General features: G+C 51.2%; 1 protein-coding gene across 4 annotated transcripts in view; it reads right to left on the bottom strand.

The window, feature by feature from the left end:
* The window catches only part of KCNB1 (potassium voltage-gated channel subfamily B member 1), a 101,950-nt gene extending 84,018 nt beyond the window's left edge, over positions 1–17,932 (bottom strand). For all 4 annotated transcript variants that reach the window (XR_435402.2, XR_435400.2, XR_435401.2 and 1 more), the window contains exon 1: positions 16,982–17,932. Coding sequence is in view for 1 of the 4 variants with exons in the window: in XM_006758798.2 (XP_006758861.1) it covers positions 16,982–17,548 (567 nt within the window). In the remaining 3 variants the exon portion in view is untranslated. The remainder of the gene's footprint in view (positions 1–16,981) is intronic.
* Positions 17,933–18,505: the final 573 nt, after the last annotated feature.

Genomic DNA, 18,505 nt, shown 5'->3' with positions numbered 1-18,505 from the left:
AGGCCTGGCCTTGCAGGCTACTGGGAGGAGGTTTACCCTCTTCCTCCCATCCATTCACAGAGAATTGGGGAAATCTGAGAACTATCACAAAATATTCACACAATTGGGATTGTTGAAAACTTGAGGAGTTTGGCTTAGTAAAGGGGAAGAGGGAGAAGAGCAAAAGGAGGAAGGCAAGAGTCTAAGAATAAAAGGAAGAAGCAAGTGAGGGGAATGGTATAGAGAGGAGAGAAGAGAGGTGTGCTGGTTCGGGCCTGAGCTCGGGAGGTAACAGCCTGGCTTCAAACACAGCCTCCCAGCTCTTAGCTGTATCCTTGCATGTGTTACTCGACCTCTCTGGGGCTCAGTTTCCTCACCTGTAAAATGGGGATTATAACAGTACCTTCCTCATGGGCCAGTGGTTCTCAACCTTGGCTGCACATTAGAATCACCTGGGAATCTTTTTAAAATCCTCAGTTTAAAAAGATTCCCAGGTGATTCTAATGTGCAGCCAGGTTGAGAACCACTGTCATAGGGCGATGCGAGGGCTAAATGAGGGTGGCTAAGAAATCTCCCTGGGGCACCAAACTCTTCCTCCCTTGAGTGAGAATGTTTCGTATCTGGGTGGGGGACCAGGTTCTGCATTTTTCTGAGTGAAAAGGAAGGGGCTCTGACCACCTCCCTCATAACGAGCCTCCAGTTCAGGGAAGATTATCCCCAAAGTAATGAATTTTGGGATCCAAAAGCAGTGACGAAAGGCCCATCATAAGGGGAATGACATCAAGTTTGGGAACTCAAGGGAAGGGTATCAAAACAGAGGCCTAAAAGATGAGTTAAGAGGCCAAAGGGGCCAGGAAAGGGCTGCAAGATAGTGCTAGTCAACATAGCATGTGCAAAGGCCCTGAGACGAGGCCCAGAACGGCATCCTGGGGAGCTGAGAAAGGAGATAGGAACCATACGATGTGCGTGTACTATGAAGATGGGTGGTAGTTCTTACAGCCCCTTAGTGGCCAGATAAGGATTTTGGAAGTTATCCTGACAGCAATTAGAAGCCCTGGGAGGATTAATGCGCCTCCCCACTGTTGCTTCCCCTCACCCCCATCCAAAAACTGTATAGATATCGTGGATGAGATCGGAGGTGGGCTCTGCATGGAGGGATTTCACTATATCTAAAGAGCAACATTCATTCTTTCATTCATTCATTTATTCAACACATTTTTATTTGGAAACTACTATATGCTAGGCACCGTTTTAGCAGTGGGAAGATAAAAGTAAAATGTGATGGGACTTGTAATGTGGTGGGATAAGTCAGACAAGAGCCAGATAAACATAATATACAAGGTGGTGAAAAGGACTAAGAGCCCTGGCTGGGTAGCTCAGTTGGTTAGAGCGTCATCCCGATAAGCGAAGATTTCCAGGTTGGGGGTTCAATCCCTGGTCAGGGCACATACAAGAGTCAACCAATGAATGCATAAATAAGTAGAACAGCAAATCAATGTTTCTCTCTCTTCCTTCCTCTCTCTCTAAAACCAATCCATCAATAAAAATAAAAATAAAAGAGAAAGAAAAGGGCTCTGAAAGAAAATAAGGAAGGCAAACGAAGGTTGGGGGAAGCAGGTGCTATAGCCATTTACTAGGGGATGTGACCCAGCACATTGTCCCTGCCACCCCCCCTTTCACTGAGGGCCCATCACTTGCACCACTGTAAGAGGAGTTAAGAGATGATTTTTAGCACTTCTCTACCCTGTGATCAATGAAGCTCCCCAGTTGGCACCAGCCATGCTTTTGTTGCGACCGCAATGACCAGCGAAATGTTCCACTTCCCCACCTGTCGCTGCCAGCCACACATCTCCCGGGTTGGGTAGCCACAAGCCCTTGGCACTCCGTTCTGACCCTTGCCTAACACCGTTTGCCTTTTTCTGGAGAACAGAATGGTGAGATTATCGAGGTGCCCCCCAAGGCTTGGCAGGGTTGCTTCCCTGGGCCTGCTCCAGGCTAGCCATAAAAAAAGAAGATGGATTTAAACAAAGTTGACAACAGGTTCAGGGGTCTTTAGCAGGGGTACGGAAGGGAGCCATCTTTCAGCTGCCTTCCTGAGATCATGTCACCTCTACGGGCACCTCCCGCGTGGATGGGTGTCAGAAACAATACGGGAAAGAGGTATCAGTAAAAGAACCCCGCTGGCTAAACAGAGGTCTGGGGACCTTCCTTGGTTCATTTCTTCAGAAACTGCTGCCAGAAGTTGTGGATGATGAAGCGTTAATGATACATAAGGGACAGGACCTACAACATAATCATTTGGGAACCAGAGTTCTGTCTCCAAACATCAGTGTTCCAACTGTGCCTGCCAGGATTCCGAGCGTGAGCACCACTGAAGTGTCCTGACCTTGAACCTCAGCATTCCGACTCTGAACATGAGTTCCAACCTGGAACATCAGCATTCCGCCCTTGCCCGCTAGAGTTTCGGTCACGAGCAGCAAAGCTCTGGACCCACACTCCTGGGGTCCAATTACGGATTTGAGGATTCTGACAGTAGATGGCAGGCTTCTGACCTTGAACCCCAGACCTTGAGTTGTGACCGTGAATGGTGGTGCTCCAACAATGAATGTCAGAGCAGTGACCTTGAATGGCAGAATTCCAAACCTGAACACCAGAATTCCAATCCCGGGCACCCTAATCTCTAGACTTTCTCGATGCCCCAGCTCTCCAGCCTGACTCTGTGGAGCTGACATCACAGGGACATGAAGTTCAATTCTACACAATAAACTCCACCACAGGCCCACGGCCCCTAGAAATAAGCCAGATGCTCAGATGATAGTCATGAGGAGGAGGATCAAAATAATAAAAATAATACCTGCTTACGTTGGTTGCACGTCAGGCACTTTGCTGAGCACTTTGCATGCTTTTATGTTATTCATTCCTCTGGACAAGCCCCGGGGGTTATTATTCCCATCGTGCAGATGAGGAACCAGAGGCTCAGAGCCAGTCCGTTTTGCTGACTCAATATCCAGTGCTTTTTCGAACCATGACAGCAGCTTTTTCTTCCTGCTCGGGTTGAGGCTGGGCAGGGGCACGATGGGCCCTATTAGCAGATAAGTTAAGGATTTGCCATGAATTTCCCTGGCTTGTGTTGGCATCCACCAGGAGTGAGCTGCCTTGGGTTTTGAAGCCAAGTCCCAGCTGGGTGTGACAGTCATTCACTCGACAAACACTTGTCACCCTGTGCTGTGCTGGACGCCAGGAGTAAGGAGAGAGTGGGGCCAAGCTCTACTCTCTTCATCTCCCCCTTCCAGATAGGAGGGCCTCAGAGGCAAGAAATGAACCTCCTCCTATTGCTAGCCATTCGAAGCTTCCATGCTTTCAGGGGTCAAAAAGGGGAGCTCCACGGGCTGAATGTGGTCCCAGATGTGTTTCTTTTGGCCCACTCAAATGCTTTAATTTTTTTGGTTTTTGTTGTTAATCCTCACCTGAGGATATATTTTTCCCCATTGATTTTTAGAGAGAGTGGAAGGGAGGGAAGGAGGTGGGGAGAGAGAGTAGAGAGAGGAACATTGATGTGACAGAGACGCAGCGATTAGCTGCCTCCCGCATGTGCCCCGACCAGGACTGGGATCAACCCTGTAACCCAGGTATGTGCCCCTGACTGGGAATCAAACCTGTGACCCTTTGGTGCTCCGGCTGACGCTCTAACCATTGAGCACACTGGCCAGGGCTCAACTGCTTTCATTTTAAAAAAATATTTGCCAACATTGACGTTTGGATATCTCATCTGAAAATTAAAAGTTCTGGCTGGACTCAGAAAAGAACCCAGCCTAGAGCGGAACAGCAGCTGCCTCTAAATGGGCGGATATGGCCCTGTTCACCACAGTCCCCACCACTTTCTGCTGCCTCCTGACACTAAGGCTGAGTGTTAACTGGCCTCGTGGAACCTGCCCTCCCACAGTTCTCCTGTCCAACTGCTCCACTTGTTCACACCACTACCTGGCGCCTGGGGCCATCTGAGTGTGAGGGCCCTGCTCTGGCCTCCGCATCCCTAGGCAGGAGCTTGAGGAGGCACTTTTCCCTTCACAGGTTCTCCAGGACCGAGGAGCCTTCTGCTCCCACCTAGGCCTTCTGAGTCGCTCTTCCCAGAGGGGAGGGCCGGCTTCATGGGGTGCAACCTGCATAGTCACTGCAGGGCCCTGTGCTCAGAAGGGCCCCACTTGACTTAATACTCGGCTGTCTCCACAAATTTTTTAACAAGGGGCTGCATTTTCATTTTGCACTGCACCCCACAACTTCTATAGCCGGCCCTGCGGTGGATCACTCAGCACTAGGGGCACGAAGCACACACACCACACCCACATACACACACACCACATATACCACACATACCACATACCCCCCGACACACACCACACACATGACACACACCACATACACCATACATACCACACACACCACACATACACATGACATGACACACACACCACACACACCACACATCCTATATAATAAAAGCCTAATATCCTAAGTGTCTGGTCATCCGGTGACTGGTCGACTGACTGTTCAACCAGTCAAAGCATAATACAGTAGGTCCTCGGGTTACGTTGGAGATCCATTCCTATGGCGTGTCAAAACACGATTTCGCTCTAAGTCGGAACCCACCTACATAAACATCTACGTCACTCACCTGGAGCACATACACAGCAGTACGTAATGAAGTGAAACAGTAAAAAAATGTAAAAGAAAGATAAGAATTCCTTACCTTTACTTGTGGTAAATAAATAATAAAAAACATAAAACATAAACACATGGGAGATGGCGACGTAACCACAAAACAACAAGTCCGAAGTAAGCCGACTGCCTGTATGCTAATGATAGGCTAAGGCTGCTCAACTGCTCGCTATGACATGCACTGACCACCAGGGGGCAGACAGTAGACTGTCCGACCAGTTGCTAAGATGTGCACTGACCACCAGGGGGTAGATGCTCTGACCACCAAGTAGGTTAGCTTGCTGCTGGGGTCTGGTCCATCAGGACTGAGCGAGATGGGCAGGACACGCTCTGGAGCCCTCCTGCAGTCCCTCCCCAGCCAGATCATGCACTGATGGGGTCCCTCGGCTTGGCCTGCGCCCTCTCGCAATCCAACACTCCTCGGGGGATGTCAGAGAACTGGTTTGGTTTCGGCCCGATCCGTAGGCAACTACCCTCAGGAGGGCGCCAGGGCTCACAGCTAGTGAGCACTGCTGCCGCAGCGTGCAGGCCTCTCCTGATTGGAACTCGTTGAGCGTGAGCCTGCTGCAGGTGCAGTGGGGCGGAGATGAGTGAGAGCGGCAGGTAGGAGCTGCAGGCGGTGTTGGATTGAGGGTTTTGACCTGATCCCCGCAGGCCACCCAGAGGGACCCCACCCATGCACGAATTCATGCACTGGGCCTCCAGTATAACATATACCACATACATACACACAAATAACACACACCACATGCATACCATACACACACAACACATTACCCCCCCCCAACATACACAACACACACAATACACACACACCATGTACTACTCAATCTGTCCGAAGACCACCTCTATGGATTGGCCTGTTCTCCGGTCATAAGGCCAGTAAGGGTGTACATTTTTATACAAGGGCTGGGAGCGTGGACGCAGAAGCCTGGAGGGAGGAGAAGGGACTAGGGGACTTGGCTTGGGTGGCATTTGTGCAGAGCTTTATGGGGGTGTGATGGAGACTGGGCAGAAACTTGGGGAGTGTCTAAGCCCCCCACCCTCCAGTCACTCCTTGGCACAGACATTGCATGAAGAATGAGTGAGCAAGCTGTCATCAGAGGCTGGATTAAGGCGAGGTTTGGGATACACGCTCTTTCCTCTCTCCCTCTTGAGAAAAGGAAGGGAGAAGGAAGACTAGCAAACATCTGTGCTTGGCCACAGTGTCCTTGTCTTTCTTGCTTGGCAAAGTTACCATGCCCGTTTTCCAGCTGAGGAAACTGAGGGCCAGAGAGATGAAGGGTCTGTCTCCTAGCTCCTATGTGGTGGTGTTGGGATTATAAACCCTGGTCTCCAGAGTTCCAAACCGGAGTTCTTTCCACTTATACCAGGACGATGGCATGTGAGAGGAGGGAAAGCACTGGTGAAGAGAAAGGGAAGGATGCCTGCCCCAAGGGGGCCTAATCTCAAAATAAACCAGAGATAGTGTATCACAGAAAGAGCGTGAACACCACCAGGTCCAAACTGATTATTCAATGTCAGGGAAGGCCCTTCTGAAGAGGTAACAAATGAGCTGAGATCTGAGGGATGAGAAGGGGCAGCTGGCGTGGCAAGATATGGAGCCAGAGGCCCAGAGAGGTTAAGTGATTTGCACAGGGTCACACAGCTAGCCTTCCTTTCCTCCCTCAGTCCTCTAATCCCTCGGACAAAGCCCCTCCTCTGCATCAGGCCCCTGGCGACTTTGGAATGCAGGTCTGCAAACTATTCCTGTCAATGCTGTTGTTAGCAAAGAGGTAAATGAATGTGGCAGATGTAACAATAAAACGTGATCTATAAACCAGTCAGCCCACCCACCCTGCTTTAGAGCACAGGCATAAATAAGATATTGTCCTAGACTTTGAGAACATCCTGCTTTATTTGGGGAGATAAAAAAAAAAAAAGTTGGGAAGAAAGTCAAATACAAGAGGGAGCATGCTGAATGGTGCAGGAGAGGTGGAAACAGAGAATTTTAGAAGAAAGATAATTTCTGCAGCTCAGGAAGGAAAAAAATCAAGTTCAGGTTCTCAGAAAGGGCCACCTACACTGAGAGGCCCTCTTGGACCATGCCCTGTTACTTGCCATCAAAACACCTTACTTCCTTCCTTCAAGCACACACATTACACTATGTGGTTATTCCTTCATTTAATTTTTTACTTGTTTAAGATCTAACTCCCTCCAGTAGCCTATCCGCTACATAATGGCTGTGGATTATATTTTGCCACCTTCTATTTATTCTCCCCTCCCTTGGAAACAGTACTTCACTTTTTCTTTAGGGAAGTACCTCGTTCCCATTCTCAGTTTCATCCCAGCTCCAGCTATTGGCATGTGATCCCTATCTGGCTAAGTGATTGGCTCAGGGATGGGCCAATGAAAATGAGCCCAGGGATTTTGTTAAAACTTTTGGGAAAGAGACTTGCTTTTTTTTCTGCCCAGGATGGAAGTCTGAAGACTATCTTTCCAGCCATGTTGCCTTGCTGAAAAGCCACCACAGAGAAGAAGAGAGCTTTAGAGATATTGGAAATCAAGTCTTGATGACCTATTTAAGCGCCTGGATTCAGCCCTACCTAAACCCTTACCTAAGCAAGGACTTATCCATTATATTTATTTTGCTTCAGTCCATTTGAGCTTCATTTTTGTCACCTGCAACCAAAAGAATCCTAACTAATAGATACACAAGCGATTCTCAAGCACCCAGCACAGATCCTGGTACCCTATATAGAAACCCTAATATGCAAATTGACCAAACGGAGGAACAACCAGCCAAATGACCGATTGCTCTGATGCCCACTGACCACCAGGGGGAAGACGCTCAACACAGGAGCTGCCCCCAGCCCACAGACCCCAACTGGTGGCAGTGGTGGTGGTGGTGGGGCCCAGTTGGTGGGCGGCGCCAGGCCAGCCAAAGCGGGTACCAGCGAGGGCCCTCCTGCCTCCCCTGATGCCATTGCCTCGCTGGTCACTCCACAGATCGGCCCTGATCTCCGGCCAGGCCTAGCGACCATACCCGTGCATGAATTTCGTGCACTGGGCCTCTAGCATAGCAATAAATGTTTATCATACAAAGAACAGATGGCATGCACACAGACCCACATAAAGTTATACAGATCGGAGAAGCCTAGAAAGGAAGCTAACTTTGAAAGCAAAAGGATTGTCCCAGGAATAGGAGAGGGAGTGACTGAATCAAATTGCAGTCCGTATTTCAAGGAACAAATAAAGGATGTGTAAACTTACCCAAGGCATAGGAGATAAAAGAAAATTGATCCGTTCAAAGAGACAGTGGGAACTCCAGACATGATAAGCAAATGGAAGGCTCGTTCAACGTTATCCTCTTATCTCTGCCTTTCTTTCTGCTTCTCATATGCCCGGACAGGGCAATCATGGGCTGCCACTTTGGTACAATTGGGTCTGCAAGGCCTCTAAGAGGCAGTGCTGGCCATGGTCCAGGGCCTCAAGGATCATAGAGGCCTTGGAGAGACGCTGGGAAGGGCCCTAGGTAGCAATTAGGGAAATGTGGTAGCTTATTTTTAGAATCCGTTTGATTCCAGGTCCATTACCTGGCGGATGTGAGTGATGGTGTGGAATTGGCAAATGTAACATTATTCTCTCAAAGACAGTGTCCGCCTGCCAGGCTATGGTGGGCAGTTATGGTGGAGCCAAGCAACCCTTGCCTTGCTGCAGAGTAAAATGGAGGGAGCACCTCAAGGGTGGGAGGGGGCACCTCAGGGGCCTAATTTAATCCTGTTTCCTTGCTGTGTATGGAAGGCAGGAGGTCACCTCTTCCTGGCCTAGGAAGTGTGGAGATAGTAGTGGGCAGGTAGAGACAAGGAAGGTAGGAGGGAAAGGAGGGGTACCCTGGGGAGACTCTTGCCTTGTAAGGGAGACCCCTCTGATGAGTTGTCGTAAGATCATGCACATTTTCCCGTTTACTCACTCAACAAATGCTTACTACCACTTAACTACAATAGCAAACCCGACACTGTTCACTTGCAGTGAACATTTGCTGAGTGCCAGGCACTACTCTGAGTGCTTCAGGTAAAATTGGTTGTTGAGAGTGTCCCCGAAATCATGGATCAGGAAGTTGATCAGTGAAGTTAAGTCACTCACATTCGGGCACACAGCTCAGAATTACTGAGCTGACATTTGAACCCGTGCAGCCAGGTTTCAGAGCCTGCTCTCTGAAGCTCTCTTGTCTCTCTGAGGGTCAGTCCTGGCATCCACGGAACAAACCATAAGCCAGCCTTCACAGTGTTTTGTGCAAAGAAGGTCGGAACATCAGTTTTCCAGGGCATAGAGGAGGGAGCAGTTGGTGCTGCCAGAAGTTGGTGTGGGTGGCAGGGGGAGGGAGAAACCGGGCCTTGAAACGTGGGAAGAGAGAGGCTGCGGGCAGACAAGGGGAAGAAGAAGGTGCAAGGTAGAGGAATCAGCTTGGGCCGAGGTATGGAGCAGGACTGGGGAAGGATGGAGTATTTGGGGAATGCCAGAGGTGGGTATGGTGGGAGCAGACCGTACCGGGGAGAGAGGATGGGAGGAGGTGATGGTGGCGATGTTGGCTGGGGCCTTGAAGGTCAGGCTGAGGAGTTTGGACTTTATCCTGGGGGCAGTGAGAATCCTGGGAGGATTGGTAGAAGGGGGTGATTGACATGAACAGATTACACGTGAGGAAGATGGCTCTGGTTCCCTGCAGAGGATGGACTGGAAGGGGGTGGCTGAGGGCAGGGTGGCCAGGGCAGAGGCTCAGTGCTCAATGGAAAGGCCAAAGTCCAACAGAACAGACAAGGTCATCCTCTCATCTTATCTCCCTAACTCCTCCGTTGGTTTACTCTGCCCTCGGCATACTAGCCACCTGGTGGTGCCTTGACTGCCCCAGGGCCTTAGCACATGCTGTTTTTTTTTCTACCAGGAACACTCTTCTCCCAATAGTCCACATGCCTCCCTCTCTCCCTTTCTGCAGGTCTCGGCTTAATTGTCACATTTTGGGGGCACCTTTCCTGACCACCCTGGTTAAACCCCTCACCCGCTGACCTTTCTCCATGGCACCTATCACCAAACAAAACAGGACACTTTTATTTGATATTGTCATTTCATCCATAAATACTTCAGTGTGTATCTCTAAAAGATAAATATTTTTAAACATAATCACATGAGCATTATCACATCTAAAAATAGCATTAATTCCTCAATCACATCAAATATCCAGCTAGCATTCATCTTCCCTGTCTCATGATTTCTTTTCACAGTTGCCTTGCTCTGTACTTGTTTATCTTGTGGGTGGTCTCACTCTCTCCCCAACGGAAATATCAGTGCCATTAGGGCTGGGCTCTTCGTTTTATTCTCTGCCATGTCCCCAGCACCCAGCCCAGGGCTTGACACACAGTAGGTGCTCCATAAATCTTACTGAATGAATGAACACATCCAAATAAGAGTTTTATATTTTATATTTTTTGGCCTTACATTTAGGTCATTGACCTATTTTGAGTTAATTTTTTGTATGTGGTGTGAGGTAAGGGTCCAACTTCATTCTTTTGCACGTGGACATCAAGTTTCCCAGCACCATTTGCTGCCCTGGGTGACTCTGACTGACAGGGAGGGAGAAGGAAGGGAAGGCTGGTCACCTCTGACTCAGTGAGGGAGAGGGGCCCTAAGGTGGTGAAGGTCAGAGGCCCTGACACACAGGTCTTTGGTTAGTTCCCCCAGAATGAGATCCTAAGACAGGGATCCACGTACAGGTGGCTTATGTGGGAAGTGATCCCAGAAAACACTGGGAGGGGACAGAAGATGTGAGACACAGGGGAAAGAGGCCAAACCAGGTGCATTATCAAGCCAGGAGCCACTGTGGACACCTGAGGCTTAATTTTGAGGAACTCTGGGCGGGTGTCTATGTACCTTCTCCCATCAGTCGGCAGCTGAGGCTAGTCTGCGTGGGCCATTAACTACCTGTCTTCACTGGACTCCACTAGCCAGAGGTCGCTTCTAAGCAAAGAAGTGTAGGGCCTGGAAGCTGGCAGTGGGCAGTGGCACTGAAATGTTAAGGGTCTACAGGACACCGGTGGGACACTGAACACATCTCTTCTGTCACAGTCTTGTCCCAACTGCCCATGTGACTTTGAGCGAGTTACGTAACCTCACCTTACAATGAGCCTGTATCATTTTATAAGAATAATACATTTTTGAAAAGGAGCTTATGTATCCAGCAGGATTGTTAGGAGGATTGAGATAATAACAATTGAAAACACCACCACCAACAACAACATAAAAAAACCCTAACAGTTCTTAAGGGCTTTCTATGTGTCAAACCCTATCTGAAGTGTTCTGCATACATTATGAACTCATTCAATTCTGGTAGCAATTCAATGAGGCAGGCGCTGCTGTTGGGCCCATTTTATGAGTAAAGGAACCGGGGCCCAGGGAGGAGCAGTAGTTTGCCCAAATCACGTGGTTATGAGTAAAGGCCAAACTTTGAATTTGGGTGGTCCAGCTCTAAAATCGGGGCTCCTATTCATAATGCTATCAGGCGTAGAGGTACACGAAGTGCTGGGGGTGGAGTTGGTGCTTACTGCGTGCTTGTTCTCTTTCAGTTAATTAAATGTTGGCCAAGCTGCTCCTTTGGGCACCACTTTTTCTCTCCTAAGCGTTTCCACATTCTCTAGCCTATCAGAGACTCTCAAAACTCCTGAAGACCAGCTGCCAAGGTCTCGCATCCTGGAGGAATGGAAAGATCCCCGAGCCTCGATGAGGGTAGCAGTGGGGTCAGAAAGGTCTAGAAATGGTCCCCGATCTTTTACCAACTTGGTGTGTGACCCAGGCAAGCCCTTGAAGCGTCCTCCATGTTTCCCTTTATCAAATCGGGATACTGGGTTTATGAAGCGTGGCTTCCACACTTCTCATGCACTACCGTACTTCATCCTCCGGGCAACCCTGTGAGGTGGGTTTTCGCATCGTCTTCATTTATAGATTAGGAAATGGAAGCCCTGGGAAGGGAAGTGACCTGCCCAAAGTCCAGGGCTAGGAAAAGGCAGGGCTGGGATTCAAACCCAGGTCTGTGTCTCCCCACAGCACATCGTCTCCCAGGAAGAAATATAGTATCGAGAATGACTGACCTGGGGCCAGCAAGAGCCCCAGCCAGACGACGGATGGCGCTGGGAAACCCCATGAATCTGAGCTGGTTTCCCTCATTTTTCTTGATGAGTATGCACAGATCCCCCTGGTTCAGGTCAAGGAAGCAGCAGCATCACCCTAGAGGCGTGGGATCCTAACAGGGCAGGCAGTGACCCCGCAATCAATTACACCGCCACCGGAGATGTTACCGACCAGGGATGCAGCTAGGATAGAGCATTTCAGTGTGACACTAGTACTCTCCATTGTCATTTATAGAATGCTAACCGTGGGCTGGGCACTGGGCTAAGATCTTTATGCAGATTATCTCCTAATGGCGCCACATGGTGGGCTCCATTTCCCAGATGAGGAAACTGAGGCTCGGAGAAGGAGAGGAATTTGTGCAAGGTCACATTTCCTGGCAGGATGGAGCTGAGAAATGAGCCACATCTATCGGACTCCACAGAGCTGATGCTTCATCAAGTCTGCAGTGGGTGAAATACTGACTCCTGTCCCTGAAAGAGAGCACTTCCTCTTTTGAATATAATAACAACAACAATTCACAATAATAAAGTACTTTCCATTTGCAAATTACATTTACATCTGGAATCTCACTGAATCATCAAAAGAGCCCGAAGACGTGGGCCACCGTTCAGCAGATGAGCTCACTGCAGCTCAGAGAGCGTGAATGGTTCCAGGATTAAGAAACACTGGCCTGGGAACCAGACCACCCTGGGTCCAAACTCGGGCTCTGCCATTTCCATTCCTTCAACAAATATTTACTGGGCACTTAGCTGTGTGAGCTCCCACAAGTGACTTCACCTCTCAGTGCCTCCATTTATTTCCTCTTTGTAAGAGTCTTAACACCACTCATCAAATCCATCCTCTCCGTCCTCTGACAATGCCAGACACTTGCTTTCCCAGGCTTCCCTGTGGCTATAGCCTGAGCACGTGACCTGATCCTGGCCAATGGGATTTAAGGAGGCTTTTGGGAAAGGCTGATCTCTCAAGGAAAAACGGGGCACACAGGATGAAACGCCCCACTTTATTGGTTGGATATGATGTGCCAACATTTGAAGGCTGGAACTGGGTAGCCATTTTGGGCTATGAGGCCTCAAGCCTGAGGACCAAGCCACTTGCAGGAGTTGGAGGAGCCGAAAGATGAAAAGAACCTAGAATCCTGATGGCACCATGGAGCCATTTCTCTGAAACCAGCTCCTTTGAAACTTGCTGTTATGTGACAGGAGGCATCTTCCTCCTTCTAGAAGCCACTTGAGTTTTCTATGCTGTTACTTGCAGCCCAAGCAGTCAGACCATCTGGGCTGTCGAAGGGATTTCAACGAGCGAGTGGATGTGACGTTCCACTGGTCAGAGCCGGGCACAATAAGCAGCAGCTACTCTGGGGATGAAGGAATCCCCGTAGGGCTCGATCCCCGAGACTGTTCCAGGGAACACAGACACTGCGGATTAGTTCCCGCTCTCTCCTGCAGAGAGGAGCCTGTGGAGTTTTCCGAGAAAGCAGAAACCCAGGGGTGGCCCCGCACTGAAACCCTGTCACTCTGTTGGGGCTGACCCCACTTCTAAACAAGAATCAATCACACTGCCTTTTGCCTAATGGATTTTGATTTTCACTCCCCTGACAGCGAAGGCTAAGCCTGTGCTTTGGTTGGTCTCCGCGTTGCCAGAACATCCCATCCATTATTAACAGCGCCAGCTCAGCCTCCCAGTACTGCGATCAGAAGGAAAGGGTTCGCCGCAGCTCAGCCCACTCAGCCATGGAGAAAGGTCCCACCTCCTAGGTGCTAGGCACTGTGAGAAAGTGTGGCAGACACGACTTCCATGATGACCCTGTAAGGTGGGCCTTTCATCTCCATTTTACAGGTGGGAGGCTGGGGCTTGGAGAGCTGAGGAACTTGCCAGAGGCCAGAAACTGGGGAGGGTGCTGGAGTGGGCCTGGACCCCGGTCTGTTCTTGCTCTTAAACATTGGGGTAGGGCCGTTTCTGAATCTCAGAGGGTAAAAAGGAGGACCGCCCAGAAATGTTCCTCCATTTTACCCTCTCCTTCTGTGGCTTCTGAGAAGTTCCCACAGGCCTTGCTGTCGGACAAGCAAGGCATCTAAATTGGGGAGATAAATGGGAGTGAAGGGAGCACAGGGAACTGGGTTGCAGGTGGGCAGTGAGGGAGGAATGACAGATCCCCAAACCCTGAGACACAGTGACTGACTGATTGCTTGGTTCATTCATTTATTCTGCATTTAGTTATTTGAGTTCCTCTGTGCCAGGCACCATGATGGGTGCTGGGAGCAGGGCAGTAAACACAACTCATGGCGTTTACTCTCTTGTGTGGGAGACACGGAGAAACAAAAGGAAGCAGATACCATTTCAGATGGTGCTTGAAGCCTATGCAGGAAAGACACTGAATGATATGACAGAGAATGAGCGGAAGGAGACTGTTTATAACAGGGCTCAGGAAAGGCCTCTCTGAGGAGACATTTGGGCAGGGCCTGCTTAAATGAGGCAGGAGGAGAAGTGGCTGGCCATGAGACAATCCGAGAAAGAGCAATCCAGGCAGCAGGAACAGCAAGTGCAAAGGTCCTGAGGTAGGATAAAGCCTGACCGGGCTAGGGAACAGCAAGGAGTCCAGTAGGGCCGGAGCAAGTGAACTGAAGGAGAATAGAAGGAATGAGCTCAGAGAGGTCATGGGCCTGGATTCAGGAGGGTCTGGTATGTCGTGGTGAAGGTTTGGATTTAATTCTGAGTGTGAGGGGAAACCTCTGGAGGATTTTGAGCAGATGAATCATGTGAGCCCATTTACATTTTGAAAAGCTCGCTCTAGCTGCTGTATGGGCAGTGGATGGCAAGGGCAAAAGTGAAAGCAGGCAGACTGGGGAGGAGGCTACGGCACTTGTTCATTATGGAAAGAGCCGGGTCTTTACAGTCACACTTGAGTTTGAATTTCTGACTACTTCTGCGGGATGTTAGACCAGTTACCTAACCCCTCTGAGCCTCCCTGTTTGAGAAAGGGGGGGTAATCATAGAGAATTGGCATAAGGACTAATGGTGTTGTTACACTTCCTACACGGTAGGTGTTTGATCAATGGCAGGCAGGATTTCCATCCTGACAGCCAATGAGCTTGCCTGCCTTCCCATTTCCGTCCTGTCCATCCACCTGCCGGGCATGTGTGCCGGCTGAGCCTGGGATCACAGCGAGGTCACAAAGCTATCCCTGTGTGCAGGTTAACCCAACGGGGAGACGAGGCTGTTTATCCCCAAACAGTGTCTTCTGCAAGCCTGAGCTTCCCTGTCTGGCTGTCAGATGCCAACCTAAACACTGCCTTTTGCCTGCTTCTTCTCTGTGAGGGTGACCCTCCCCTCCCCCTGCCTCTTACTCTCATGTCTTAGGGACACAGGGAGGAGGGAGAGTCGTGTCTGGGCCTAAACAGGATGTGGAGGGCAGAAACCCGTGTCAGGCCTGGAAATAGCAAAATAAGTCTCTTGATCCTAAGCCGGTTAAGGGTGAGTGACTGTCTTAAGAAGGAGGCTTTTTGGACACGAAACCTGGGGCAGGATTATGACCAGAGGCAGCCTACATCCTCAGAAGAGGAAAGCAGGCCTAGGAATCTCTTTCCTCTTTAGGGTTGACAGGGAAGAGGGAAAACCTACACGCTTCCCTCCACTTCCCTCCCAGCCACACCCCGCTGCAGCCCCTCTCAGAGGTCTCTTCTTGGATAGTCAGATCTGGGCAAAGTACCCCATACGGCTCCCTTCAGACTTGGCCCTGCAGGTGAGCCTTAGTGGGGAGCTGACTGAGCCAGGGGAATTCCATACTGAGAGGCCAGGCTGGATAAAGGGAGCCCTAGCTAATACATCATGGCTGGCGTGTAGACTTCCTCCCTTTTTGCCATGAATACATTGACCTATCCTCCTACCCCCCGACTTTTGGCCCTGCTCTCAGGTCTCAGATGGCGAGCTATGCTCAACACATCTTTTCCGAGTTGGTCTTCTTGGATTTTGGCATCAACACCTCTCTTTTCTGGGCTCCCCCTGGGCCCCAAATGAACGTCGTTATAGCACTGAACATACTTTGTTGTCACTTGTTCTGACACCCAGCACATTGGCCACATGAAGACAGGCCCTATCTCTCCAAGACAGCTCTGAAGCTCAGCCTGACACAGGGAAGTTGCTCCCGTCCTGGCCTGGCCCCCACCCAAAGCCTCTCTCAGTCCCTCACACCTGGCAGCACACAGGACTGCCTGGCCCACCAGTATCATCGATTTCATCCCTGCCTCCTTCTTCGGCTTTATTTTTCACACTGCCTCATTTTCCTCTCCTATGTTGAAATTTACATTCTCTTCCAACAGCCAGAGCATCTTTACAAGCTGCGTCAAACCCACATAAATAAAGAGCAAACCAGTGGTGACCCTGCGCCCACAAGCGTCCTCAGCCAGCGGCATGCGTCACGCACGCACACACACACCCACCCCTCAGAGTCCCTCTGCCTCATTTTTCTTACTTATGTTAAAACGGCCTGACGGAATCTCAGTGTCCTCCAAGCAAGTCTATAAGCTGCTTTCCTTCCCTCCTCGGGGCAATGTGGGTTATAAATACAGGGATAAGTATTGAAATTGCAGGGTGACACCCCCTCCGGCCTGAGTCTGGGGCTTCCCGAGGGAGCATTCTGTAGAATGGACCAAACTCCAGTCTGCTCCTCCCCAGCAAGGCTCCACTGCTTCTCTGGGCTCTCTTTCTCCTTTGCCGTGTCCATCCTCTTGCTGTGGGCTTTTAGAAATCTCCCTAAGTCCTTTTCTCCAACAAAGTCAGGATATAAAGTATTGAATAATAAAAGGGGGGGGGGTGCCCTGGCCCCATGTGGCTTGGAGGATAGAGCCTCGGCCCTCCAACGGAAGGGTCCCTCTCTTCCTCTCCCTCCTTCCCTCCCTCTCTCCCGTCCACTCTCTCTAAAAATCAATGGGGAAAAAAATCCTTCAGTGAGGATTAACAACAACAACAAAGATGGGTGACCAGTACCACACAGGAGCAGTCTGCAGAGGTTAGCCTCGCTTCCCAGGTCTAGGCTACAGCCCCTCCTCCTGCAGAGTCCCCCAGCCGTGGTCATCAATCTGGGGACACAAGCAGGATCCCCCAGCCCAGCAGCCCCAGGTCCCTCTCTTACCTTGGCAGCCACCGAGGAGTTGGGCTTCTCCAGCAGGTCCCAGAGCTTTTTCCTCTTCTCCGCACAGCACGTGTTATCGAATTCCTCGCCCTCCCGCTCTCGTAAGGTCTCGGCCTCCCGTTTGAGCTCCTCGTTCATCTGCTCCTTCTTCTGGTGGTAGCGAGCCTGGCAGCAGGACTCCAGGTAGATTTCATCGATGCCCCAGTAGTCAAGCTCTTGGCTGAAGCTGAGCGCACACATCTCCTCCATCATGTGCAGCCGCCCCGTGCGGTAAAAGTTGAGGATGGAGGTGAAGGCGCCCGGGTGGCGGTCGAAGAAGTATTCGTTGTCCTCGAGGCTGTAGTCGTCGCACACTTCGAGCAGCGAGTCGTGGGTGTTGCAGTCGCGGAGCTTGCCCAGCCGCGTGCGGGGCAGGCGGTCCAGGGTGCGCCAGAGCACCTCGTGCGCCAGGCCCCCGACGTTGAGGCGAACTCGCCGCGAGCACGCCTTGCTGCGCACGATTTCCATGGGCTCCGGCGGCAGCGAACTGGTGGAGCGGGAGCCATGCTTCGTCATGCCCGCCGGCATCGCTGGTCCGGCCGCCCCCGCCCCCCCTGCCCCCCGAGGCCGCTGTCACTGGACCGCAAGGCCGGCCGCTGCGGGGGAGGGGGGCAGGGAGCACTATGGGCTGTTGCGGGTGCAGGAGACCACGCAGGCGCGCGTCACGGCCGTCTTCTCACCTCCATCCCGACGACGACGGCTGCGAGGCAGAAAGCGCACGAAGGTCAGCAAACAGGGTACAGGGCGCGGCCCCTCCCCACCTTTCCAGCCGGTTCACAGTGGGCCTTGACCTTCTTGGTGCATAAGCGGCTCAGGGAGGGTAGAAAGGCTGGGCGCTGTCCCTCCTGCTGGTGCTGAAGCCCGCCCCACCCCACGGATGGAGGGAGGGGCCGCCCTTCGGAGCTGGGAGAGGGCCCCCAAGAGGAGCCCCAGGGACCCGGGAGGCCACACCCGGGTTTCTGCTGCTCAGGCCCAACCCGGCCGCCCGGGAGCTGTCCGCCCCCTCGAGTGCTGAAACTCGCTTTTCTTTGGGTATCCCCGTCGAGTCGGGAACCTAGCCCCAAAATGGGGAGGGGAGCTGCACAAAAAACTTTTTTTTATAAAAAAGACCTCATCTTTTCCTTGCCCTGTTCCGAGATAATTAAGATCTGAGGGCTAGGGGGATGGCACTAGATTTGCTTTTTCGAAACCTTAAAAGATTTTGGGGAATTCTGTGGGGGTTCAGGTGCCCACTTGTCGGAGGTCGTAACAGACAGGATGGTCACGACAGCGTCGCTGTCCTGGAGCGACCCCTCTCCCCAAGTCATGGAAGCATCTCTTGAGGTCGCTCCGGCGACGAGAAGAGACCCGAAGGCGCAAAGCCAAGCTCTGCGCGGGTTCCCACCCCTCCCTCCGTGCCCCCTAACCCACAGCAGGAGGGGCGCGCAGAGTCTTGGGGGGCCACCTGCTCCGTCTTCCCCTTGCTCCTTCCCTGCCCCCTTCTCC

This window comes from Myotis davidii, unplaced genomic scaffold, assembly GCF_000327345.1.
Source record: "Myotis davidii unplaced genomic scaffold, ASM32734v1 scaffold935, whole genome shotgun sequence".
NCBI lineage: Eukaryota > Metazoa > Chordata > Mammalia > Chiroptera > Vespertilionidae > Myotis > Myotis davidii.
This window is presented reverse-complemented; position numbering and strand designations above follow the sequence as displayed.